The sequence below is a fragment of the Accipiter gentilis genome, chromosome 9 (genome assembly GCF_929443795.1).
Source record: "Accipiter gentilis chromosome 9, bAccGen1.1, whole genome shotgun sequence".
NCBI classification, from domain to species: Eukaryota; Metazoa; Chordata; class Aves; order Accipitriformes; family Accipitridae; genus Astur; species Astur gentilis.
In genome coordinates, this window is record NC_064888.1 from 1,636,977 (window position 1) to 1,663,169 (window position 26,193).

Consider the following 26,193-nt stretch of genomic DNA (forward strand, 5'->3'; position numbering starts at 1 on the left):
CAGCAGCTGCAACGGGCTCGGGGGGCTGCCGCCCCTCGCAGACCCAGGGAACGCAACCTTTGGCAGGTCGGTGACCTTTGGCAGCAGCGCTTGGTGGCCGACGCCATGGCGCGGGGCGTTGCGGGCCGGGGGCCGGTGGCGCGCAGCCACCCCCTGCCCCGCCGGGGCCCGGCGCAAGCCCCCGGCAGCCTCGCGCAGAAGGAGGAGCAGAGGCGGGAGCGGGAAGCGCGACAGGCTGAGCTGGAGGAAGAGCGGCTCCGCACCCAAGAGCTGCGCCGCTGCTTCGCTGCCGAAACCCAGGAGCTGAAGGCGGCCCTGGAGAGGGAGCGGCAGCTCCTGGCGGAGCGGCTCCAATCTGAGTGGGAGCAGCGACAGGCTCAGGAGGTGCGGCGGCTGCAGGAGCTGAACCAGCGGCAGCGGGTGGCAGAGACCCGCCAGCTGCTGCGCTGGAAGGAGGCTGAGCTCCGCGAGGGACAGGAGCTGCTGCGGCAGGCATGTACGGCCGCCGTTGACCAGACGCGGGACCTGCAGCGGCAGCTGGCCGAGGAGATGGTGAGGCCCAGCGAGAGCGGCAGGGAGGCCCGAAGCAAGCTCCAGGACGTCCTCAGCAAGCTCCAGTGGGAGACGGATGGCTACCAGCCCGCCCGCATCCGCCACCTCCAGAACCAGCTGCAGCTGGAGAGGAGACTCTTCCTCAAACACATCCTGCAGCGGTTCGAGGGCGAGCTGCCTGCCTCCCCCTGCACGGCCCAGCCCGAAGGCCCTCCTGGGCACCAGGGCCATCAGGAGACGCAGAGCTCCTGCTCCTCTGGCAGCGAAGGGCCCCAGGCCCCGGCGGCACCCCGGGAAAGACCGCCGGAAAGCCGCAGCGCTGGGCAGCAAACAACATGCAAGGCTGTGGCAGATGCTCAGCTCCAGGTGCCAGAGGGGCAAGACCTGGTGCTCCTGAAGCAGAACAGCCGCCTGCGGCGCCTTCTAGAAGACCTGGAGAGGCAACAGAGTGCCCTTGAGATGGAGAACCGCCTCCTGAAAAAGGAAGGCTCTCCAGAAGCGCGCAAGGAGGCAGAGAGGCTGCAGCAGATAAGTGCTCGCCTAGCTGCCCTCGCCTCGCGGCTGGCAGAAAGATCCAGGCAACTGCAGGCCACCACTGATTGCCTGATCAATACTCAAGTGCCACTGCCCCTCCAAAGCCCCACTGAGGAACTGTGCACGGCATCGCTTCCTCAGCAGAGGGGTGGAGAAATGGCAGAGCCTGCTGGAGCTCTGCTGGCACAAGACAAGCAGCATGACTTCTCCGAGAAGGCAGCTGAGGAGCTTCAGGCCCAAGTGGCTGCAGGTGAAGAGGCCTCTGGTCATGGGAGCGCCCACAGCCGAACTGGCGAGGAGTTAGAGGTGCAGCTCTCGGAGGTGACAAGTGAAAACACCCGCCTGGCTGAAGAAAATGCTCGCCTCCGTGGGCAGATGGGTTTGACAGAACACGTTCGAGCTGAAAATGCCGACCTGAAAGGGCAACTGGCGCGAGTGGCAGCGGAGCGAGATGCTGCCATCCAAATGAAGGTCTGTCTTCAAACCCAGCTGGAAGAGGCAGAGCGCAAACTGGAAGCCGTGAGAGAAATGGCAGAAAGGAGTCAACAGCTGGAGAAGGAACTCGAGGAGACAAAGTTAGCGCTCCAGAGGAAAGAAGAGCAAGGCAAGTGTTTGCCGAGGGCTCAGGCAGAAGCACACGGGGAACACCAAGAAACCCTGCAACTCTTTCGAGCCCAGCTGCTTTGGTATCAGAAGCTAAACGAGCAACACCAGCAGCTACTTCAGGAACTTGGGTGGCTGGAAAGAGAAAGATCCAAGCGTATCATTTCCAGGCCGCGCCAGGCTAACGGGGCTGCAGACAAGGAGTCCATCCTCCTGGCGGCTAGGAGAAAACAACCGGCGGAGCTGCGAGCATTCATAGCTCGATACAGCTACGATCCCTTCAGTGGTCCCAACGAGCGGCCTGAACTAGAGCTTCCTCTAGTTGCTGGGCAATACGTGTACGTCTTTGGGGACGTGGATGAAGACGGTTGGTACGTGGGAGAGCTGAGCGACGGCACAAGAGGCTTCGTCCCCTCTAATCTTGTTGAAGAAGTTTCAGATGACGGACAACCTGACGACACCGGAGTCTGTCCGGAGACAAGTGACTGGTAGCAGGACACAGATGCTGTCTGTCCTGTCTTCTTATATGTTCTTATTAAATCTTGTCCTAATGATCTCTCTGCACAATCTCACTCTCTATCCTGTGTGGATGTGTACGGAAAGGACTATGTGCCAGCTACTGGGGGGCTTGGCGTGGGTGGACTGGGTGCCAGCTACCGGCGTGGGTCCCAGTGCAGCCGGGCCCTGGCTGGGATATCAGGTGGGCAGAGGGTCTGTGCTGGGTGGCTGTGGGGTTCCTGCAGCACAAACGTGTGAGTGCTGCGCGTTTGCAGGGAGCACCAAGACGGACCAGTCAGCAAGTAGGCGACTCGTGGGGTGGGCCAGAGGGCCGGAATCCGGGCAGGGGTACTGGCAGGGCAGAGAGGCTGTGCCGGCACTCTGGGGATCCATGAACATGCGTGTGCTTGTGAACGCACAGTGTGTTGTGTGTGTGCCTGCACTGGTGACCTCCTGTCTCTGGCAGCCCGAGAGGAGGAGGGGACATGGCTGTCTCTGTGTTTTACGTGAGTCCTCCATGTGGGTGCTGTCGACGGCAGCGCCTCGTCTGGGTGACTGGCCGTGTCAGTGTCCTCTCCGCAGGTGTGTCTGTGCGTGTGCATCTCTGGGATGCGTGCTCAGCTTCGCTAGAAGTTGCACCTGCAAGCGGAAAAGTGGCAGCTGCATCCCTCAGCCTGGGCAAAGACTCCAGATCCCCAGGCACCGGGCTGGGCTCCAGCAGCCAGGCAGGACTGTACTGGTGGTGCTGGTCTGGGCTCCAGCGGCATGGTAGGAGGGGTCCTTGGCTGCAGTGCCTGGAAGCGGTGGCCAGTCTTGACATCCCTTAACACTGTGGGTCTGTGGGATGCATGGGGGGATCTGAATCCTGCTTCATCCCCCGGGCTTCCAGCTGGGGATGAGATGTCTGCATTGCTTCGGCTGAATCCCTGCCCAGCCGGAGCGTTTAACCAACACCTCCCCGTCACTGCCTGTGTGTCCTTTTTTGTTATGGGCCAAGAATATCCGTGCCCAGAGGGGAACATCTACACCTCTCATGGACATCTGCGCTCTGGTAGGACAAACCATGCTTTTGGAATCGCTCTCTCTCCACTCTTTAGAGAGGGACAATTGGCGATTAGTCCAGTCAGCTAAAAAGTCCATTCCCCAAGGGTGACTCCGCTGCCTTTCAGGAGCTGAGACATCTCCAGGGAGCCCAGAAGAGGCAGAGAAAGGGAAGCCTTGGGCTGGTCCTCTGCTCCTGAGCTGGGCCGGGCTGCTGGGACGGAGGGAGCTCCCAGCAAGTGGGCAGCGCTTTGTGAGAGACAGCTTGGTGAGACGTGTGGGTGACACCGAGGCTGGGGGCTGCCAGCTGTGGGGCCCCTCTCAGATCTTCCCGGGCTGGGGACATTGTCAGAGGGACAGGGCACAATGGCTGCCTTCTCCTGGGTACGGCTGCAGAGTGTCAGTGTGGTTTGTGACCAAAGAATGTATATCAAGAAAAGGTAGATAGTAGAGATACTAATGAACATTCTTTAGCATAAGCTGTATCAAAACGTGTAGTGTCCAACCACGCAGAAGCACTGGAAAAGGGTCATCTAGTGGACAAGTGAGGAAGACTATCAAAGACCACCAGAGGACCCCTGAAGATCACCAAAGATCTCGAGTGCGCCTGCACCAAGGACATTTACATATATTACTGAGTTCCTGGGATTCAGGTGAATATGTTAATTGTTTCCAGGAAAAATCGCGAATATGTATGGCCATTTTGTATATAATCTCAACTGTTGAAAGAATTGCTATGCACGATAGGTGGAACGATCCCCCGTGCATCCAGCGATGCAATGAAGAATGCCTGCTTTCTAAAACTCCAAAATTGAGTCTTAGAGAGTTTCTGAAGTGCCGACTTCTGGCAACACTTGAAAGGTCCCTTGCAAGCTAAACGATTCTATGATTCTAGAATTCTATTATGTGGCTTCTTGTGGCACTTTGCATGTTAACGAGGCCTTTGGTGCCAAGTTCCTGAACTGCAGATATTGAAAGAATGAACCAGCCTAGAAGGAAGCAAAAGGCTTCCTGAGGTCCATCCAAGTGTGGGGAGTGAAGGGGAGGACGAGAGGCAGGTCAGCTCATGGAGCACGTTGAGCACTGTCTAGCCACGCCACAGCAGAGGGCATTCCCCATCTCCCCGGGTGAGGCACGCGCACATGATGGAAACCCCAGTTGATGAAGCACATCCTGTGGAGGGGAGAACCTCCCTGAGGCCCCTTTGTGCTTCTCGAGGTCGAAGCACTTGTGCCAGGCTCCAGGAGGAGCTAATTGCAGGTGGGTGGTCTGCAGCGGGCAGGGAATGGGACAGGACTGCTCGCAGGAATGCCGTGGGAGGGGAGGTCCGTCGCTCAGGGAGACGAGGATGAAGGGTGGGCATCGAGGGTTGTGGTGTTTCTCTTCCCAAGTCACCATTACGCGTGAGGAAGCTCCGCTTCCCTGGCAACGGCCAAACATCTGCCTGCCCTTGGGAAGCCCCAGGGAGCTCCCTTCGGGAGTCTCTGTGGCGCAATCGGTTAGCGCGTTCGGCTGTTAACCGAAAGGTTGGTGGTTCGAGCCCACCCAGGGACGCCTCGCCTAGGCCACAGTGTTCTAGCCTTGTTTAAGGTCCCTTCCAACCCAAAGCATCCTATGGCTCTAGAAGAAAACCCAGGCTCTTCAGTCCCCTCAGCAAAGGCAGAGGAAGGAAAGGAAAACTGATAGCACCAGTTCCTTATTCTGCTTTGCCTGCCCAGCTTGGGGAGCAGGGCTTAGCTCCCACCTGGGCTCAACCCACCACATAATTTGCCTTAGTTCTACGTTCACTAAAGACACTAACAGTAGCGTGCTCTAAAAACATTTCTCCTTCTTCTTGATGGTCATAAGACTCATTTCTTTACTCTTTATTTTAATGTTCTGCCTTTCACCTGACTTGATCCCCATCCACTGCTGCTTGTTCTTCTCCAGACTCCTGCCTTCAGGCACAAGGGCCTGGGACACCCCACCAGTAGCAGTCCCCTGCCAAAGGAAAAGTCTTCTCTTTTGAGAGAGAAAAGAAGTCCCGGTCTTCCCAGGGACAGAGCTGGGAAGGGCTGTCTGGAGCAAGTCTTTGCTAAAACTGTTTGAGGACCATGAGCAAATTCCAGTGATGGAAAATCCTGCATTTCTGGGCCTGGGGGGGTCCCCAGGGTGCTGCTGCGTCCCCAGCACATGTCCCCATGTCACCGGAGCCCTCTGTGAGGTCACAATGGTTGGGCTCTACGTCTTCCTCCTGGGGCTGGTGCTGCCCCAGTTTCTCATGGCTTTTGCCTGGAGGAGCAGCGTGTCGATCCGTGGGATCCTGCTGCCCATCCGGAGGATGAGAGCGCTCAGAGGTGAGGGGCTGGTGGGAGGCTGGGCTCTGATACGTGCTGGAGGCAGTGTCCGTCCCAGCCGGGTGCTGGGGGCTGCGTCCCATCACCTCTCATCCTGCTGCCAGGCACGTGCCAGAGGGTCCTGGCTCCGTCCTCTCCCTGCCCTCCGTGAGGCAGCTGGGGACCGCTCAGAGGTGACTTGGGCTGGCCGGCTCTTGTCAGGGCTGCCCAGCCCCAGCCCTGCCGGGCTCTCCTTGCAGAGCCCATGTCCATCCCCTGGCCAGCTCAGGGCCCCTGTGCTGGACTCGCCCCAGCGCATTGCTGCCGTTCTGTCACTGAGGAGCCCAGGATGGGCCCAGTCCCCCAGGGTGGTCTTCCCACTGCTGCGGTGAGGGGAAGACTCCCTCTCCTCATGCCACTGACTTCCCTCTTGCCAGTACAGCCCAGCACAGGCTGATGGTGCTGGGGCGGTCTGGGAAGATCCTCACCCCTCCCTGGTGCGAAGCCCTGCAGCCAGCAAAGCCATTTCTTTCTTTTCTTGCAGCTCTCTGCCCATGCGTGCGTTCCCAGTCCAGACCTGCGCGTTCTGAGGACAGAGGCGGGGGGACGGGGACTGTCCCTGCGGCCGTCACTACCTTTGTGGCCGTCGGGACTTCTCTGCTAAAGCGACTGCAAGACCATGAGGTAAGGTGGGGGTTGAGGGCTCCCCGCCATGCCCCTGGCTTCCCCGGGTGCCGTGGCAGAGGGGCGTCTCACCTGACAGCACCTCTGCCCTCCTGCAGGCACTTTGTCCCCAGGCGTCGATCCTGCTGCTCAAGCTGGACTAATGCCATTGCTCCCCACTCCTTTCCCCGGGAGCTCCCAGTGCTGGGGCTCCTGCCCCGTGCGAGGAGCAACACTGGGCCCCAAGGCGCAGGGTGCTCACGGCTTCCCCTCCTCGGGGCGTGGTCTCGTTCCCATGCCTTCCCCTTTGTCACCGTCCATTTGGATCTCTCAAATGGACAGGACAACATACGCTGTGATTTTGACCTTATTTCATGAGCTCAGTAAGAAATACAATAGAAAAACATGACAGGGGCTCAATTCCCTTCTCCCAGACTCGTCTATCACGTGAATTCACTCCTTCACCAGTCAAGTCGTAAGGTTTCATAACTTATAATCTGTAACTCTTAATATCGTGCCCCTATGAGCAAAAAACCCAGAATTTTTTTTGCTATGAACCTATGAGCCAACGGAGAGCTTTTTGAGTAAGCTGATGTTTTATACCGTCCAGCTTGGAGGCTGGGTCTCTACCATTTCCTTACATTAGTGGATTCTGAGGAAGCTGCCAGACAAAAGGCAATGGCTGCCGGAGACAGCCATCCGCAGCTGGTAATGGCTGCATCATGGCCCTTTAGCTCTCTCTGGCCACCCGTCCTGCCTACACGGTGCTCTCGCTTTGACCTAATGGTGCTGCTCCTAGCATACACCAGGCCTTAGCAGGAGCTGGGTTAGCCAAAATCTAGGCAGGGCTTGAGTGAACAGTCACACCCTTCCTTGTCCGGCACTTTCCCCCTGACCTCCGCCGTCCCCCGTTTTCGGGAGTGACCGCCCAGGCTCCCACGTGGCCTTCTGGCCCGGTGGAGTCGATCTCCCTCTCTGACTGTCTGCTAGTGTCAGAGGCGCCACGGAAGAGCCTGCTGTTCCCCGTGGCTGTCCTGACCCATGCCTGCAAGTCGTCCCTCGTGCCTGTGTCACGCAGATGATTTGGAGGGCAGCAGGTCTCTGTCGTGGCTCCCTGGGAACAAGGGCAAAGCAAGTCCCATCACTCCCCTTTGTGGTCTGTCCCCAGGGTGACCGAGTGGAGACGTACCGGGAGCTGGAGAGCGTCCTGTGGGGAGGTGACGGCTGTTTGACGAGTGGCGTTGTGAACCGCCTGATAGCAGAGGCGTTGAGTGACATGCGAGCAGCTCAGGTGAGCTTGTTCTCTTTCAAGGCCACCCAAGCAGCCTGCCTCTGCCCCTGGTTTTGGGGGAAATACAGAGTGGCGCAGAGATGTTCCTCGGTTGTTCAGACCCAGCAGAGGTCCTAAGGGAGAGGCTCTGGGGGCTCGTCATGGCAGGGAATTTGGAGAGGGGAGTGTTGTGTTAAAGGGTAAAGACTTTAGGCAGAAAATACCCCCCCTTGCGTTCCAGCTTGTCCTTAGATGTCAGAGGGGCTGGGGGCGGCTAGGCTTAGGTTCTGGGTGATGCCCAATTCAGCACCGTAAGTCCGGTCGCGTTCAGTATGTTGAACCATCACGATTACGGTCGCAGAAATAGCGCACTGTACTTTCAGTTTAGTCGCGTTCAAGGAACTATCACAGCCAGACTTAAGGAGCTTGGTTGCGTTCAATGAACTATCATGGCTAGATTTTAACGAATAGTACAGTTTATTACAGCAACAGGAGTACGGGTTCTTTTGGATTGCCGATGATAAATACACTGTCTGCAAGGCACGTGCAAATAATAATACAGTCGACTACAAGCGCATTGAAGTCTGGAAGAAAAAGAGCTCTAAGGAATTCTAAGTTTCCCGGGAAAGCACTCGCTACAGCCGAGTGTTCGAATCTCACCCAAGAGGTGTCCCTCTGGGGGGAAGAGAGGTTCAGCCTGTCAGCTGACCCCAGAAGGCAGTGATGTCCTCCCAACTTGTCCACGACAGTATCTTCCCTAATAGTCCCCCTCTCTTTGGGCCTTTTTATACGATTTTCCTATTTAGGTGGAGCTCGAGCGACTCTAGTCATGCATGCCTTTACTTTGATTGGTATTAAGTTCTCTCGCTTTGCTTTTAAAAGGACATGCTAGAAAAAAATTCAGAGCGCAGGCTCAGTGAGGGGTGGTTGCACTCTGGAGGCGGGTAGCTTTTGGGATGGAGGTGTGTTTTGGTATTATAATGGGCAAAGTTCACCCAGAGGACGTGATTCTGCGTGTCAGTACCCCAGGACAGGGCACTTAGGAGATAAATCAGAAGTAGGGCGGTAGGTCGACAGAACCCCCATGATTTTACCTCCTTGCTTCCGTGGATTCAATGCAGGGACCTACCGTTCCTATCGTTCCAGTTCCCTATCCCTGCGATAATATCACAGAGACTGGCCGTGGCGTCTCCGCTCCGCTCCACCCTCCGTGTTACTTCTCTTAGGGTCAGCACACCAAACCCCCTTGGTGTTGCTAACATCTAAGGTTGCAGGTTACGTTGCACAGAGAATTACTAGGGAACCAATTCCTCGCGTGTCCACTGCATTCCACCCTGGAGGTTTTGCCTTCCCTCAAGGGGGCGCGGGGAACATAGTGATAAGTCACTTCTAGCAATCACTCCACAGGGAGGCAGGGAACTGTGCAGAGAAGCAGACTCGGGGCTGTTTCTAACTGAGCGACAGCTGGGTTCAAGCTCAACACTGTTTGTCCTGCTCTGAGGAAGAGCTGTGGCAACCCACCAGCCCCACGGAGAGGTCCCAGGGGGGCCCTGAGCCTGCGGCAGTTTGTTCCTGGCACCTGCACGGAGAGGGAGGGGGGGCAGCAGCACAGGGCTGTTCTGGGGAAAAGCCTCCCTCATCTCGCCAGGGAACTGCCCGCCTATCCCAGGGTACGAGAGGCAGCAGCCGCTCGGCCCCGAGCGCAGCTGTCCCGAGGGGTCTTGCAGAGGAGATGGGGTCATTCAGCCTGCCCTAGTGCCTCAGCCTTTTTCTCCGGAGTGTTTAACCTGTGACGCTTTTGCAGGGTGTGACAGGTGACGTGAAGATGGCCGCTAGTGACGTCCTGGTAGCTCTGGCCCGCTCCCACTTCCACTTTGTCATGTCCGAGCTCCAGAGCCACCTGAAGGCCATGAGGAAGGTCCCTGATGAGATTGTGCTCCTCACCTTGGGCAAAATGGCCCGCAGATATGGTATGGCACCCTGGGCCTTGGGTAGAGATCTGTGATAACAAGGAGAAGGGATCCTCGCCCTCCCTAAATGCCCTGTGTTGAACTGGGGGGCTACGGAGTTGCCGTGCCTCCTTGTTCCGTGCCAGGGCCAGTCGGCAGCTCTGCCTTATCAGCCCGATGCCAGTTCCCAAAGGGTGGGAACCTGTTGGAGACAAACCCGCGGGGTCTTGGCCCTGCACCGTCCTCCCCATTTCCCCAGAGGGCTTCCCCCCTGGGGAAGGCAGCCCGTCCCACGCCCTCCGGCACGTCCTGCGTGGCCCAGCAGCCCCAGCCCTGGCAGGGATGGCCCCCAGTCTCCCGTGTCTCTCACCGACCCTCTCGGTCCCTCTGTCCCTGCCTCCTCTGCAGCCCTGCGGTGCATCCCCTTTGTGGGAATGACGCTGCTCGCCCTGCGCACCGTGCTGACCCAGGTGGGGAGCGGCGAGGTCCTGCATGCCGTCTGCAGTGGTGAGTGTCGGCTCCTTGGCTGGGGTCCTAGGGGCAGGGGCGGCCTTCGATGCCTCCATGTGATCTCAGAGGGAACGTGGTGGCTGTGAGCCCGCGGCAGTCCCAAACTGCAGCGAGTGTGTAGGAGGAGCGGGGGAAGGCCAGGAGGTTTCTGTGGGCAGGACGCGGCAGCGCTGCACGGAGAAACTCCTGGGTCCCTTCCCACGGTTTCTGTTCCCCCGCTTCCCTCTGGGATTAAACTCCCTGCTCTGAAAGGGCGAGTATGAGGGAAGGGAAGGGAAAAGGGAAGGGAAAGGGAAGGGAAGGGTGTGCAGTGAGAAATGCTGAAGGGGAAGGGGCTGTTGAGGAGGAGAAGGTGCGATGGGAGTGAGGAGGAGAGAAACGGTGGGGCGTTTGAATCCAGGCACCTCAAGAGCACAGATTGCCCTCGGATCCAGATCTAGTCTTGGGCTGAGCCCTGCCGAGCCTGGGACTGTCCTTAAAGCAGGCTTGGGCGTGAATGCAAGGTACCGTCCCTGCTGCAGACTCTCACATGCTCCCTTTTCCTTCGTCCTGGTGCAGTCCTGGAGCAATGGTCGCAAGGAGTCGGTACATACCTCTGCAGCTGGGAGCAATGCCCCTTCCCTCGCAAGGGGGCGGCACAGTTCTGTGAAGCCATTTACCCGGTCTTCCGCTATGTGGTGGCAAATTGGCTGGACTGCAAGGAGGAAGAGGTGAGAAGTGCTGCTTTCCACGCCCGGGGCTGCAGCAGGGATGTCCGTGGCGCTGGGTCCGTCTGTGCCCAGTGGGGTGCGAGCAGAGGGCCGAGGGGAGGGGGGCTTCCCGACGGGAAGCAGCCGAGCCTTGGGGCCTTTCTGCAGGGAGGGCTGGGGTAGCAGGGTGGGGTGGGGAAGTGCTCTCTCTCCTCTGGAGCGAGCCCTTCTTCTGCAGGGCAGAAGGGAAAGGGAAACCCCTCCCAGTGGGAAGGGCAGACCGGTGTCCAGGGGGTGCTGAGCACTAGGCAGACCTTCAGCCCTCCAAGCGGAGCCTCTCCCTTCCCTCTTCAGGACAAGCAGGCTGTCCTCGGGGCAGTGGCTGCCATGCTGGGGGTCCTTCTGCATGAGGAGCAGCACCGAGAGCATACCTGGGAGCAGCTCCTCTGGCTCCTGCAGCAATACCAGGAGGTCCGAGACACCTCCCGGCTCACCAAGGTGAGATGTTGCGCAGGGCCCGGCGTGCGTGGCTGCTGGGTGGGTCTGTGCGAGTGCTAAGAGGCAGTGGGGAGCTGTGGGGTGCCAGGAGGAGGTGGGAAGCCCTCAGAGAAGGAACAGGAAGAGCAGAGGAGGCGAGGGGTTTTCTGGGCTCTTTGGGCAGAAAAGGAGAAACCGGGGGCAGGGCGGGAGGGAGGCAAGAGTCCCTGGGGCTCACCTGCTCAGGAAGGGAGGCATTGCCAGCTCCCTGGGGCTCTGCGTGCAGGAAGAGCTTTGCCCGAATGCCCAGGGCCATGTCCAGTCCCATGCGGCGACTGGCGAGGTCTGATGAGTGGGAAACTGAGTTGTCGAGCCCGGGCTCCGTTCCGAGGAAAGAGACCCTCTTGATGCTGCTCTGCTCATCGGGCTTTTCCCTGGGAGCTGATGTGAGGGGCTCCCCTTATCCCAGGTGTGCTGGGTTTCTCCCTTCCCAAGTGCCTTTAGGTGGCTTTAGCCTCCTCTTCCCCCCCGTTCTCTTGTAGAGCCTCAGCTATGTCCTGGAGATACTGGAGGGAGTTCAGACCCCAATGCCGCAGGGCACGGCTCTTGCCATCAGCACCGCTGTGCACCGCCAGGTAAGGGGAGCCCTGCACCCTGCCGCAAGCCTGAGGCCTGCACCCGTGATTGCCACGGAGGGGAGAGACCTGCCGGCTGGCAGGGCAGAGCAGGGCGTTCCTCCACTGGGACCTTCCTGCAGGCCTGGAGCACGCCAGGACTTCGATCCGGGTGCCATCTTAAGGCTGCAGGAGGCCTGATCCTGGCTGTTTGGAACGGGCCTGAGGGGCAGCCCGGTTGCCACAGCCATTTCCCTCTCGGCCAAGTCGCAGGAGGACTCTGGAGCGCCAGCACCCTGAGGGCAGCCTTTCAGCGCTGCTCAGCCTCAGCTCCTGGGCAGCCTGGGCTGCCGCAAACCTCTGTGTGTGCCCGGGGCCACCGTGGGGTGGGCTGGGTTTCAGCTGTGGGTCCCATGCCCAGAGTGCCCAGGGAGAGGAGAACGGAGAGCGCCGTTTCTTTTCAGTCCCTCTCGGCACTGACGCCACTTTCTCTAAAATGGACCTTGTTCCCGCAGCTCTCTGACGTGACCGAGGAGCCTGGCCCGGCCCAGAAGGCAGTGCTGTCCCGCTGCATCATGCTGCAGGGTAAGGAGAGGAGACTGGGCGATGGCCCGCCGTGCCGTGGCAGCTCTCTCCCTGTCCTTGGCTGTTGGGGACAGCTGCCTGCTGATGCAGAATGCGATTTCTTCCCCGCAGCACGAATGCGCCCCGAGGAGACAGGCGTGTTTCTGCACTCCCAGCTGAGCGGTGGGAGTGAGGCCGGTCGCGTGGCAGCCCTGGGCCTGCTGGGAGTGCTGGCCCGCGCTGACGGTCAGTGCCACAGACCAGGGACGCAAGGCAGGGGTTGGGGCTGCTGGGCTGACAGCAGGAATGGGCCGAAAGTGGTGCACCTGCACCCAAAGGGAGCTGCGAAGAGCGGGTCCCCAGCCGAGCTGATGGCCCTGCAACAGGGCTGTCCCCCGGCACTTAGAAATGCCGGCACACCAGGGACGACGCTCCAAGCTCTGTAACACGGGCAGGCTGGTGGGCGGGCAGGTGGGCTGCTTTGCACAGGAGCTGCTCGTACCCGTGCTGTTTCTCTTGTTCTCTGTGTTGCCGTAGGCTTCGGTCCCTGTAAAATAGCCGTGCCTCTGGAAGCGGGGTTGCTCCGGCTACGCCGCTGCCTCCCGTGCAGCCAGTCAGGCCCCGCTCTTCTGTCCCATTGGAAGCTTCAGGGGATCCCTTCTGCCACTGGGGCTCTGCCTCAATGCACACCTCTCCGTATCTCTTCCAGCACCTGCGGCGAGAGAGAAGCTGCCCCAGCTGGTGGAGGCCATGCGCCCCTTGTGCAGTGACCCCAGTGCCCAGGTGAACTGGTTTGGGAAGGGAGGGTGCCGCCAGGGGAGGCAGAGAAACCCTTTCCCTTGGGACAGAGCCAGGGGGCCTGGGGAAGTGCTGGCGCGTTGCCCAGGTGGTGGCTGATGGCTCGTCCCTGGGGAGAGCTGGCCGGGCAGAGCGGGGAGGTCTCTGCGCTCTGTGGGGCAAATGCCCGTCCAGCCTGGTGCTGAAGCCCAGCCCTGACACCAGGAGCGAAAGCTTCTGCCGTGGCCTTGCCACCTCTCTGCGAGCCACAAAGGCGCAAACCCTTTGGGTTTTGAACAGGAGGGTCATAACCACACTCTCCCCTGGCAGGTGCGGAGGGCAGTTCTGGAGTTCAGCAGGGAGCTGCTCAGCTCCGGATCCCAGAGCTGCTGGCCATGGGATGTGGTGGGGCACATCTTCAGCGAGTTCAGCCGGACCTCGGGCAGACTGGTAAGGGCGGAGCAGGACACCCAGGGCTGGTTTTTTTGACCAGCGCCTGGACCGTGCTGAGAGCTCCTGCCGGCGGCCTTGGCCTTGGCGAGCTCCATGCTGCAGAGCCATCGGCACTGGCGCTGCCGTCAGAGCCGCTTCCGAATGGCCGTTCCTCGTGGGCGTCTGTGCCGATGTTGGTGGAGATGTCGGTGGATGATGTGGGTTTACACCTCGGCATGCCACCCGGCACTGTGGTGCCGAGCTGCGCCCACAGGCGCCTTCGGCAAAGCCGCCTTGCAAAGGGAGGGTCTTGTAGGGGCAGGACATCTTCCATCCTTAAATGCTGCTGGACGGTGAGCAAAACACAGCCAGTGCAGACAGGTGGGCCTGGCTAGAGGAGCTTTCTGTGGTGTTCTCGTGCTCTGGCCCTCCAAAGCACAGCCGGCCCATCCAGTAACAGTCTGGGGGCCCACATCCCTTCTGGCAAGGGGACGGGCCGTTTGGCAGTCCCTGCGGTGAGCATTTCCCAGCATTCAGCTGGGTGCCCAGGAGGTGAAAGCTGGGGATGGCCGAGCCTCCCGCTGACTCGCCGAGGACGTTCCCTCTGGCCGCACCTTCCCTGTAGCTGGGAGATCCATGTGCGTCGCTCTGAGGCTCGGGGAGGCTCTGCTTTGGGAGCAGGGCAAAGGAAAGGGCTTCCGGGTGCTCCTCCACATCCGTCGTCGGGCTGCGTGTGCTGCCTCCAGGGCTGGCACTGAGCACAGCCTTGCTGAAGGGCACATTCCTCAGGTCTGCTTTGGTGGCACGACAGCAGCATTTGGGCCCCAGGGGACCGAGCAGACAAGCAGCGGCACTGTCTGCTCCCAGGCTTCCCAGTCCTTCCCAGGGTCTGGGACCCGGTCCTCGAGCTGGGTCCGTCTGGCCGTCGGGAGGGAGGCAGGCACAGGAGCAAGAGGAGCACTGGTGAGGCGTGCCTGAGCCTCATCAGTTGGGAGCTGAGGGTAACTGGGGGTTTGCCAACTCTGTCTTACAGGTGGCAGGAGGCCTTTTTGCCTGGGAAAACCCAGAGGATGGAGCAATTCGAGCCCTGTGCCTGGACATCGTGGGCTCACTGGACGTCACTCTGAGAGGGATGACCAAAGTAAGTTGCCCTCTGTCCTGCTGCTGTGGCCACTTCTTGCCTTCAGGACATTTTTCCGTGTGCTCCCCCATGCCCTGAACCTGTCCCCTCCTGCGCTGAAGCGCACCAGGCTCGGGGAAATGCAGACCGTCCTTTTCGTCTTGGCGCTGAGCGGAAATGCCAGTGTGGCGAATTGCCCGGTTCTTCTCTGCAGCTCCTGTGGCCGAGGCTGCTGCAGTACGTGGTGCCAGCCCAGTACAGCGGCATGCTGATCCCGCTCTCCCGCTGTCTCCGAGCCCTGGTTGAGAGACGGGAGAGAGCGGGGTGCGAGGAGGAGGAGGAGCCAGATGCCACGGACTCCCAGGAGCAAGGTAGGAGCCCCAGCGAGTGCTGCTGCTGGGTTTGGCCAGGGGTCAGGCCAGCCCGCGTCTCCCTGCGCCCCACCAGCCCTGAGCAGGAGCCCAGGAAAAGCAAAGGGCAGAGACAGGCTCTGCTGCTGGGCACGAGGGGCTCTGCCCTGCGTGGCCCCGTGCCCGGCGCAGAGGCCTGGCTCTCCTGCTCGCAGCGCTCTCCTGGTGAGCCGGGGCTCGCTCCTGGCCGTGCTGGAGCTGCCTTCATCTCCTGCTGGGCAGCCCTGGGGAGCCCCCCAGCCAGCGCTATTGCAGCGCAGCTGCTCTCAGCCCTCCGCCCTGTGTGGGGCTATCGGAGGCGTGAGGCTCGTCGGCTCACCCAGCCTTTCTGCCTCCCCACAGCCCGGCTGCCGGCTCCCCAGGCCCTGCTGGCTCGACTGCTGGTGAGTAGCGGGGCCCTGGGGAAAGAGCTTTTCTGGCCAGGGGTGGTGGGAGATCCCGGGGTAGAGATGCTGTTGAGGCCAGCGCTGGGAGCCCCCAAGGAGGAGGCAGCATGCCCGAGCCCATCAGGGATCCCGCTCCGTTCTCAGGGCTGGCAGCACCCTGGGTGAAGCCATCGGCTGCCTGCTGCCAGCCAAGCGGCACCGAGCTCCCTCCTGGGAGAAGCTGTGGCTCTGGCGGCAGGAGTGACCCTTCTCTCCTGCCCTCCTCTAGGTGGTGGCGGCAGCTCCTTACCCGAGCCGCGAACGCGCGGTTGCTGCCTTGCAGCTGCTGCAGGCCCTCCACGGCAGGATCCACAGAGGCTTGGGGGCGGCGTGGGCGACCGAGATCCCCCTCCTGCTGCAGTACCTGGAAGGTAAAGTGCAGGTGGGAGGGAGAGGCTGGAGGGGAGGGAGGGGGGCAGGAAAACGCAGCTGCCCCGGCGCGACGGAGGGGAATTGTCCCCAGTTCCCCAGCCCTTGCTCCGCTGCCTTTCCCCTTCCAGGGAGCCGGTGCTGAGGCTGGGGGCAGCTGTCCCCTGGCATCAGTTCAGCCCAGGGGATGGGCAGGGCCGTTGATGTCCCCTCGGAGGGCAGGTCTTGGCATCACCCAAGGATGGTGTCTGGGAGAGGGACGGGACTGGTGCTCCTGGAGGGGGTGCAGCCCTCGGCTGTGGAGGACCAAGTCCCCAGGCCAGGCGAGGTTTGCCGCAGCTGTCCCCGGCAGTAGCCTGGGAGAAGGGCTGGAAATGGGCAAAAGGCAATGGGTGGTTCGGGAGAAAACGTGTGTTGGGACTGGGTGGTTGGAGTTGTTCTGGGAGCTGCAGTCGCTCCGTGGGGATCTGCTGCGGCCAGTGCGTCCTTCCCCAGATTGAGTCAATGCCTCTGACGACCGCCCCTGGGATCCCTCCTGTGTCTTTGGCCTCGCAAGGGCTTTCGCGTAGGCCCTCTCTAGCCTGATGGCCTGGGACTTTTGGGAGGTCGTACTGCAGAGGAGAGCGCCGGACTCGCCTTTGGTGTGAGCTTAAATAGCTGCGAGAGCTTTTGCTTCCTCTTGCTTCCTAGGCAGAACTGAGAGCTCCCTGGCCTCTGCAGAGTGGGAGCGCCGTGTGCTTAAGGTACAGCGTCCTTGCGGGGGGTCTCACAAATCGAGGGGGGAGAAGAGGGAGCAAAGTTGTGGGAGGAAGCTGGGGGCTGCCTGTGTAGGCACCAGGAGGTGGGGGCACCTCCTGAGCACCCTGCGCCTCCCCCGGCAGTAGGTGCCTGCCCACCCAAGAGGAGCTGCTGCCTGCACACGTGCCACGGCTGATGGCTAACGCCCTCTAACGCTGTGGCACGCGCCTTAGCACTGCCTCCTCCTCTGAGTCCGGCCTGCCGGGGGGTCTCACATGAGGCGTTAGGAGAAGAGGGAAGCTGGTGAAAAGAGGGTTGGGTGGGGTGGGGGAAGAGACTGCCGTTCCCGGCAGCTCTCCCCCGCAGCATCCCGGGACACGTGAGCGTGGAAAGGGCCCTGGCCAAGGTCAGGGGAACACTCGCTTCCTTTCCCGTTCACACCAGTTTCTGCGAGCGTCGCTGGAGCCCGTGGAGGATAAGGCCTGGACCATAGGCCTGAGCCAGGAGCTGAGCCAGCGGCTGGGCAGCTCTGCTGCCGGCTCCTGGGAGAAGGTATGTGTCCTGCCCGGCACTGGGGCTGGAGCTGGCGCTGGTGCTCTGCCCACGCAGCCAGATTTCACTGCTTTCCTTTCCCTCGTCCCCAAAAGGCGTTTCCCCTGGGCTGCCCCAGCGGCTGGCCACAGCCTGGCATCGTGGCTGGCTCTGCCTGCTCCCGGAGGTGGTGGGGTCCATCTGGGGCCAGCCCTCTCCTGACGGGTCAGGCCATGACTGCATCTCGGGCTCGGCTCCTTCTCTTTCAGCTTTTCCTGTACAAGGCTCTTGGGACAGTGCTGGCAGCTTGTCAGGACCTCAGACACGTCCAAGGGCAGGTGCTGAGGTTCCTCCGGGAGACAAACCCTGTGGAGCTGTCTGAGGCCAAGGTGAGGTGACACTCCTGTCCTGAGCATCCCCTGGATTTTCCTGGGGGAGAGGGAGGGCTGCTGCTGGCCCAGCTCCAGACCTCCTTGCTTTTCCCCGTTGCTGCTGTTTCCTGCTTGCTGCAACGTCCTGCCTGGCCACTGTCGCTGGCCACGGCTGAATGCCTGGACTGGAACCAACTCCCCGTTTCTCCGTGGTTGCAGGGAATGATTTCTGTTGTGTCCCACGCTGCCGAGAGCCACTTCTACCTGATCTTGGACAGGGTGACTCTGTTCTCTGCCGCTTTCACCAGAGACTGGTCCTACCAGGGTTCCACAGGCTGGAAGGTAAAGGAACGAGGGGCTTGCTGGTTGGCTTTCCTTTTTTGGGCTTCTTTCCACTTCTACACCTGCAGCAGCCACCCTGTGGCAGCTGCCTTTAGATTAACTTTCTTGGAAGAGCTACCCGAGACCTGTGTTTCAGAGGGGACATCCTGGCCCCTGAGGTGTCTTTGGAGAGGATGGGGTTTGGCACCTGGTGGATCAGAGCCACCCAGCTGGGGCAGCTGCAGCAATTGCTTGCTTGCTTGCTTGCTTGCTTGCTTGCTTGCAGCCACGTTGCCCTGACTTAACTTCAGCAGGAGCTGGTGACAAGGGGGTGGGCACAGTGTGACACTCTGCCCCTTCCTCAAAGCTGAGGGCTGGGAGCAGGAGCCTGGCGAGGTCTCGTTGGCTCTGCTCCCCACCTGGGGGCTGTGGGGAAGCCTTTCTGGGCAGGGCAGGGCCCTGCAGAGAGAGCAGTGCAGCCTGGCCTGGGGAGGGGAGCAGACCGGGCTCATCTGCGCCACTGACCCGCACAGGCTGCACGGCTCTGAGCAGGACCGTGACAGGCTATGTCGGGTACCTGTCCGCAGAAAGGTTCCAGACAGCTCCCCGGCCTCTCGAGTCAGTGGTATAACAGCCAGCAGCGTGTGCGATGCTGGCTGCACCTCCTCCCTCTCCGAGAGAGAGAACTCAAGCTGCGGGGTGGGAACAACTCCCAGCCCCAGCAGCACTGGCAGCTTGGGGAGCTGCTGGGGGAAACAAGGAAGCTGGCGAGGGTGCGGGGCAGGGCCTGCCGCAGGAGCCCGCCACAGGAGTCCCGGGGCTGATGTCTCAGGGCATCTCTGTCGACACAGGTACAGCGGCGGCAGAAGATGGAGAGAACCTGGACCATTCGTGCTGCTCTCATGCGCACCTACAGCGGCATTGCACTGCATGCCCCCAAGGAGCAGCTGCTCACCTGCGTGGATAAAGACATCATGGGCAACATCCTGAGGCTCTCCAGAGATAATGAGAGGGTAGGAGCACAGGGCGCGTAGGGTGGGGATGCCTGGGCGCCCCAGCTCCGGCCCCTCGGGGCTGGGGTGTACCGAGATGGGCGGTCTCTTCCTAAAGACCTCCCAAGGAGGGGTTTGTCCTCAACGTCCAGATGCAAGTTCTCCGTGGGTTCCTCCTGCCCATGCTCCTCTTCCACCTCTCAGCCCTTCAAAGAGTTCAAGGGGTGCTTTGCTCTCTTTGGCCTCAGGACTTGCAGCTCAAGCTCGCCCTGGTGCAGAGCATCGCCGAGGTCAGTTGTGCCATCCAGGCTGTGGGCGACTGCGGCAGCTTTGAGCTCTCCTCAAAGCAGGAGGCGACACGGACCCTGCTGGTGAGTGTCCGTAGCTGGAGCCGTCACACGGGGGAGTTTTGGGCTGCGCCATCAGCCTGGTTTCCCCAGAGGCACGATGGTCTCTCGGCTTCACGCGAGCTCCTGGAGCTGTGTCTGGAGCCGGTGGGGCCCTTGGGTGCTGGTACTGGGTGGCTGTGGCTGAGGAGCAGGGTCCCTCCTGCAGTGCCTTTGGGGTTCCGTGGGGGAGATGGGGCAGCGTCTGCCCAGGCCTGGCAGCAGAGCCTGTCCCCGGGGCGGCGGGAGGGCTGTCCCGTGTCCCTGCCCGCTGCCAACTCTGCACTTGTCTCTGGGACTTGCAGGACTGGATAGAGAGGGAGCCCTGGGACTCCCTGGTGTATGGAGTGTTTCATGCCCTGGAGGAGTTGAGGTGAGGTCTGTTCCCCAGGCTCTGGGCACTCCCAGTGTGCCCCAGCCCAGCTTGAGCATGGGGCCAGGAGCTGCTGGGGCTGTGGAGTGGGGAGGGTGTTCCCCATTCCAGGTGTCTCCCAGAAGAAGGGAGCCCCAGGGGTTCCTTAACCTGGTGGGTGGAGGGGTTGCCTGCTGCCTGGGCGGAGGTAGGAATTGCTGGAGCTGAAGGCAGTGCTCGCTGGCGTGGGCTGGGGGTGTTGGATTTGGGGCCCTCGATTAGGAGGGACCCAGTTGTGGTTTAAGCCACCCTGGAGAGGGTTAGTAAATCCCCTTTCTGTTTTGTCTCCCTTTTTCCTCTGGCCAGCAAGCTGAGGCCACCTCTGAGCGGGAAGGAAAATCGCAACCTGCTGGCAGTGTGCTGCCAGAGTGTTCTGTCCCATCCTTCCGAGGAGCAGATGAAAAAGGGAAGGAAGAGTGTGAGGGCAGCTGTGAACATGGAGGTACCCAGCGGCCAGTGCCTGCCCATCTGTGGGTCAGGATCCCACCTCAGCATGCCCTGGCAGCCCCCATGATGCATAGCCTCAGCTCTCCTTTGCTGCTTTTAGCTTCTGCACAGGAGAGGCATGGAAGATCTGGGCCACCTCATAGAAACCCTTCTGGAGGCTGAGGCGACCTCTGCCTGCTTTCGCAACGTGGTCCACGTGAGTAGCCACGGGGCAACAGGGAAAGCCTTGCCAGGGCAGAGAATCGAGACCTTGGTGGGTGATAGGAGGTGGATACCTTTCCTCCAGACAAATGGGGCTTTGGCTCCTTGCTCTGGGGCTGTGCATCTGGCCGGGGCCGGGGGTCAGGAGCGCCCGGCCACTGCAGCCTCAGGACAGGCAGCAAAGTGGGCCCTGGTGGAGGGAAAGCCAAGAGCCAGCCCTGAGCTGGGCGAGAGCAGCCCTGGGGGGAAGGCCGGAGCAGGGAGACGCCAGCGGGGAAGCAAGACCTGACGCAGGGCAGAGGCGGCTGCAGAGCGCGAGGCGGTGAAGGCTGCAGGGCCGGTTCTTGGTGGGGCGGGGGATGCGCCAGGAAGGGACCAGAGAAGAAGGGAGAGGGATCTTGGGGAGAGAAAGATTCCTGTTGCGAGCGAGATGCCCCCTGCCCCAGGTCCTGAAGGGCTGGCTCACCTCGGCCAAAGAATGGGAGCGGGAGAGAGCCCTGCGGGTTTGCACCCACGTGCTGGCCGCTTGCAAGGAGCGATGTGAGCTCACGGTGAGTAGGGACCCTCCGCGTGCCCTTGTGCCCCATTCCCACCATTCGTGGCCCTGGAAAGGAGCCCTGCCCGGCTGGGTGCTGGCTTTCGGGGCCCCTGGGATTACGGGGCAGCCCTTCTGCCTGCCCTTCTGCCTGGTCGCTGCCCAGGGAGCAGGCTGGGCAGCAGAGGCGAGCGGGCGCTGGGGCTGCCTGCAACCTTTTTCCTGCTGCTGTCCCCTGCAGAGAGGATGTCCCTACAAGCAGTTCGGCTCCCTGGTGGGACTGCTGGGGTCTCTGACCAGCGACTGCCTGGCCACATGCCGCCAGAGGGCATGGGTCTGCCTTGGCTACCTTCTCCAAATGCAAGGTGAGGAGAGCAGGCGCTTCCCAGCCTTGCTCAGCCCGATCCTCCCTCCCTCCCTTCCTGGCCTGGTGCCACCGCGGGCCCGTGGAGGGAAGGGGGAGGCAACGTGCTCGGCTGGTTTTGTGCCCCCACCCTGTTAGCCCTCTGCCCCCCTGCCCATCTCAGGAAGGATCCCTGAGAGAGTGTTGCTGAGTCCCACCTCCCCGGGGCGTGCGTGAGGTTGGGTGGTCAGGGCAGTCTCCCAAGTCATCCCTGGCAGGGAAGAAATCTCCTGTGGAGCACAAGAGAGAAAACCAATTTGCTGCCCAGAGCAAACTGGGCGGGGAGGAGGGATCTGAGCTGCAGGCCCAGAGCGTGCTGCAAAGGGTTGTGTTTGCACCCTTTCCTCTTCAGGCAGCAGGGTCTGCCTGTGCTGAGGAAGTCACAGGGAGGTTTCCTGCCTCCCAGAGATGATGGTGGCCTGTGTGGGAATAGGGGACGCAGCTGCTAGGAGCAGAGGCTGCTGAAACCCTGAAGCCCCAGCAAATGGTTTAAGGAGGAAGAGGGCTCTTTCCAGCCCGGGATTTGTCAGCCATTTATCGGGCTCAGGAAATCCCGCTGCCCCAAGTTCAGGAGGGCCCTGGCTTTCCCTGTGGCCTTCCCTGCCACCACGGGGGTTCTCCTTTACTGGTATCTGGGGCCAGAGGTTGGCTTTCTGTAGACGTGACTCCTGTCCTGCTGTTTGTTCCAGCCAAGAGCATGAAGGTGCCGCAGGCAGATGAGATCCGGTGCCTTTGTGAGGAGCTGAACAGCCCAGACACCGAGACTTTCGCGGAGACCTGTACCCAAATACGAAAGGTAACTGGCCCCGAAACAGTGGGGTGGGGGCCCAGCTCCTGGGCTCCTGCACGTCTCCCTGCTCCCGTCCAGAGTCTCTGTCTCCAGAGCGGGCTGTCCAGGACAGCTGTTGTCAGCAAGCAGCAGGAGGCTTTGAGGCAAGACCGTCCTTTAGGCACGCTGGAGCAGACACCATGATGTGTGCGTTTGCACACGCGTGTGTGTGCGTGAGTGCTCTTGTCAGAATACCAATTTGGTATATAAGCAAACAACAAGGGGGTAGGCACTTCCAAATCGGTTAGCTGCACCAGATGTAAACAGCACTGTAGGCACAGCAGGAGGGTCAAGAGCCTGCTCAACTCCGTGACTGCTCAACTAACAGTCCCGTCGAGTTGCCTTTCCTTTCCGAATCGCTGGGGCAGAGCTGTGATGCGGGCTCTCCTGTTCCTGACTTCTCTCCAGGCCGTTTGCAGATGCATCCCTGCAGCACAGGCTGTGGACTTTCTGACCGCCATCCTGGACAGCTTGCGGCCTGTCAAGCCCCCACGTGCAAGAGCAGTGAGAAAGTGGGCATTCATCTTCCTGGTGGAATGCAGAAAGGAGATAGTCCAGGAGGTAAGGGAGAGATTTTTTTCCATTAGACTTTGTCTTTTCTCCTGTTGGCTGTTGCACTACACCCTGTGCAGTTGGCACGGGCTCGAGAAATGCCGCCTGTGTGCCGAGCCTACTCAGGGGCTACTGAGGGTCCGAGTCGTGCATTAGCACCCGCTGCTGGCGCCTGCTCCAGCTGGTGACAAGGCTATGGGCACTTCTTGTCCAAAGTCTGCCATTGGTCCGGGTCCTTCCCATGAGTGAGGCACTGGGAGGCACCAGCCTTGCCATTCCTCCCCTTCCTCTGGGGTCACTGTCAGTCCTCCCTGCCCTGGGACCCACCTCACCCTTCTCGTTCTTCACTGGTCCCCAATTCCATCTACTCCGAGCTTTGCTGGGCATGCTAGGTTTTCCACAGGTTGCATAGTTGTTCATTGCTCTCATTGCTTTCCCCGACTGTGGTGTTACCCAGCCTGTGAGGTGCCCTTCCTTTAGCCACTAGTTGCTGCCCATCTGTAGCCTGGGAGCCTCTGGCCTCGTGCTGTGCCTGCCCTTTCAAGGCTCCTGTTCTCCTCCGCTCACGCTCTGCTGCGCTCCACTTGGGCTCTAGGGCCACCAGTGGCTCACGCAGTGCAGGCTAACTCAGTCTCAGGAGGGTAGAGGCGAGGAAAAGCGTCCCTGGAGAACGGGGTTCCTCTGGAAGGAGACACGTGCCCTTGCAGGGGCCCTGCAAGGCATCTGCGGGGTCTCAAAGAGCGTGTTTGGTCGTGGTCTTGCATCGCTACAGACACGTGGGGAGAGCTAGCCAAGCGTTGAGCGTGAAGCGGGTCCGTGTCCTCTGTGTGCACACAGGGCACGCAGCTGCTCATAGGGTTGGGCCCAGGCACATGCAGCGGCCGAGGCTGTGCGTGTGAGCGTGTGCATGCGTGTGCGTGTGTGCATGCAGGTGCACGATTGCCAAGAGCACGCTGGGCTCCAGATGTGAGCCAGGGTCAGGCAGGGTGGAAGGCGTGAGGTTTCGAGCCGGATCTGGACTCTGCGTCAAGGGAGCAGGCATCGCTCGTGTGCCGAATGACTGTGTCCGGGCCCCGCAGGAGGGGGTAAAGGAGCCCTTCTTTCTCCTCTTCTTCCATTCAGGTGCCGAAAATCCTGAACACCCTGTACAGCTACATGCAGCAGAGCACCCACAGGCCCTTCCTGCTCCGTGCAGTGTTTCTCCTCGCCCGCTTTCACCAGGAGCCTGTAATCAGCAGTCTCCTCCAGAAGAGTCTGCTCATGGACAGGTACGGGCACGACCCACCTCCCCACTGTAGTCAAACAGGGACCCTGCAGCTTCCTTGCCCTGGGGGGGTCCGGTTGAGAAGCAGGTCTTTTTTTTCTGCCCGAGCAGTCTGGAGTGTTGCAAGACTGCGTGCTTGTGGCTCTGCTGTGAGTAGGGCGTCGTAAGCCCCATTGCAGGTGAGGAGGTTTGAGGGCACCGCAGGACCGCAAGGATACGGGCTCAGGGGTGAACGTCTCTTCCCTTGCAGTGACACGGTGGAGCTGTGGAGGAGCCTGGGGAGAAGCATCCTTGGGATTCGGATCCTGAGGGGCTTAGTGGAGAAACTAAACAGAGCAGGAAGCGACCGCCTGGGGACGGACTCCTCCACTTGTGAGCGGCACAACCGTCAGACTGCTCTGGAGACTCTGACGGTACGTTCAACGGCAGACACATGTCTGCAGCTTGGCATCTGCTTGCTAACTCACGCTTGGGCGCGAGGGAGTCAGGTGCCCTTTGGGGGTGCCTGTGGAGATTCGCAGGGCGCTGTGCTGGGCCAGCCTCAAGGAGTGTGGGGAGCCAGGCCAGTTTGGTACTCCTGAGCCACAAGGCTGTCACAGAAGTGACAAGTGCGGACAGTGACCCCCCACCCCGGGCAGGCGGGGGAACCAGGCTGGTGGGAAAAGGCCTTCCCTGAACAGGTGGTTCTTGGTCACGTTTCTCTGCAGATCACCCGTGCCATCTCCGAGGTGGTGCTTGCCCTGAGGAGCACGGAGGAGCTCAGGCAACTGCTTCCCCACCTCCTTCCCAGCCTCCTCAGGTGGGCCAGTGAAATGCTGGGTGCAGAGAGGCGGCTTTTGCTCATGAGCAGCTGGAGACAACTGTTCCTCGAGTGCGCGATGCATGTGGAGAAGCCGTGCAGGTGAGGAGCCGAAGGGGCAGATGGAGGGGCTGGCTTCAGTTCCCCGTGCCAAGGCACGTGCCTTTGTGGGGCTGAGGGAGGGCTTCGCCTGCCCCACTTCCCAGATGCGGAAGGCGGTCGTCGTAGTTGGTTTTACTTCTGTTCCTTCATGGAGAAACTCCAGCTCCCCCGCAGGAAGGTCTTACGCAGCTCATACTGCGGACGGCCGTCCTCTTGCCTCCTGCATACCCTTGCGTGCACAATAGCATTGCACTCCCTCAACGGACCCCCGCTGGAGCAGTGACTCTTGCGGGCACTGGTGTCATTCTTGGCCAAAGGCTGGTGGGAAGAGGTATGAGGTGTTGGCCTCGGTTGACACCTAGCGTGGAGTCAGTCTAGAGGCGTGGGTTTTCTTCTGCTTCGGTGGGTCTGGGGCATGAAGAAAATGCCAGTGTCGTTAGCTGCAGTCTGGAAGGCTGTGAAGCATCATTCCAGGGGTATTTAGCTCTGCTGCAGATCAGTCTTCCCCTAACCTGCTGCGATTTGAGAGTTCTTGGGGTTTCTGGCGGTGGTGCTATTTGGACTTGTTTTGTTTGATTGGGTTTGCTTATTTTGCGCTTTGTTTCTTTTGCCAGGATTTTCCTTTCAGCTATAGAGTTGGTGCTGGGCAGATGCATGGTGCAGAAATGGACGCGGCTGCTCGTGAATCGGGCAGTGTGGGCTCGCCTGGAAGACCCCCTGGCTCACCCTGAGGGGGTGCGTCTCCTGACCCGGTAAGAGCACCAGGGATGCATCTGGCCAACTCCTGCAGGGCTGTGCCCAGGGAAATGGCCGCTGGACCCTGGAAGCCGTCGGGAGCTGAAGAATAGCGTCTGCGTCGGCGCAAGCGAATTTTGGAGGCCCGGCCTGTGGCCTTCCTGGGTAACTGTGTGTCCCTCGCTTGTGACCCCTGCACAGCATCCTGCTGCACGCTGGGCTCGTCTCCCCCTGTCTGGTGAAGAACCTCTTGCCGTGGCTGGATTCCTGCTCAGTTAAACTGCGGGTGACAGCTACAGCTTGCTTTGCTGAGGTAAGGCAGGAGATGGGGAAGGAAGGGGTGAGAGGGCTTTTACTGAGATACTGCTGCTCGGGATGTCTTTTTCTGTGGGAAGATCCCTGGCGAACGGGTCCCTGGAGCGGGGTGGCCAGGGGAGCACGTGGCCGGGACCAGGTCCCCACGGCACTGCCTGTGGTGTTGTTCCAGATCTCTCGGGACCGCAGGACGACAGGGACCTCCAAGTGAGGCAGGCACTTAGAGGAATCCCTCCGCAATACCTGGCCCCAGCCAGCACCACGGAGTTAATTAAAGCTCATCAAAAGACACCGAAAGGGGAGCGTATCTGTTCTTTCCCTAATCGCAGCCCGGCGGTCGGTGAGACAACGTGTGGGTGACACCGAGGCTGGGGGCTGCCAGCTGCGGGGCCCCTCTCAGATCTTCCCGGGCTGGGGACAATGGAGTCATGCCGGGACAGACCCCAGA

General features: G+C 60.7%; 2 protein-coding genes and 1 non-coding gene across 3 annotated transcripts; all 3 read left to right on the top strand.

Annotated features, from left to right (window-relative positions):
- The first annotated feature begins 105 nt into the window (after window positions 1–105).
- Window positions 106–2,181, top strand: LOC126042863 (RIMS-binding protein 3A-like). The gene has a single exon (XM_049810596.1). The coding sequence runs from the start codon at window positions 106–108 to the stop codon at window positions 2,179–2,181; it is 2,076 nt and encodes a 691-aa protein (XP_049666553.1).
- Window positions 2,182–4,708: 2,527 nt separating this feature from the next.
- Window positions 4,709–4,782, top strand: TRNAN-GUU (transfer RNA asparagine (anticodon GUU)). The gene has a single exon. It is a non-coding gene; the product is annotated as a tRNA-Asn (tRNA).
- Window positions 4,783–7,368: 2,586 nt separating this feature from the next.
- LOC126042864 (maestro heat-like repeat-containing protein family member 2B) lies at window positions 7,369–25,956 on the top strand. Its single transcript, XM_049810597.1, has 33 exons — window positions 7,369–7,497; window positions 9,281–9,446; window positions 9,834–9,932; window positions 10,494–10,645; window positions 10,979–11,122; window positions 11,644–11,736; window positions 12,231–12,300; window positions 12,412–12,525; window positions 12,989–13,062; window positions 13,387–13,506; window positions 14,522–14,629; window positions 14,823–14,979; window positions 15,241–15,401; window positions 15,673–15,814; window positions 16,503–16,555; window positions 16,995–17,102; window positions 17,351–17,470; window positions 17,672–17,794; window positions 18,625–18,786; window positions 19,014–19,136; window positions 19,457–19,524; window positions 19,870–20,005; window positions 20,111–20,206; window positions 20,658–20,762; window positions 20,988–21,111; window positions 21,839–21,945; window positions 22,387–22,539; window positions 23,653–23,798; window positions 24,045–24,207; window positions 24,502–24,695; window positions 25,310–25,447; window positions 25,632–25,743; window positions 25,918–25,956. Exons 1-33 carry the CDS (start codon window positions 7,483–7,485, stop codon window positions 25,954–25,956), a joined length of 3,885 nt encoding a protein of 1,294 aa, XP_049666554.1. The 5' UTR covers window positions 7,369–7,482.
- Window positions 25,957–26,193: the final 237 nt, after the last annotated feature.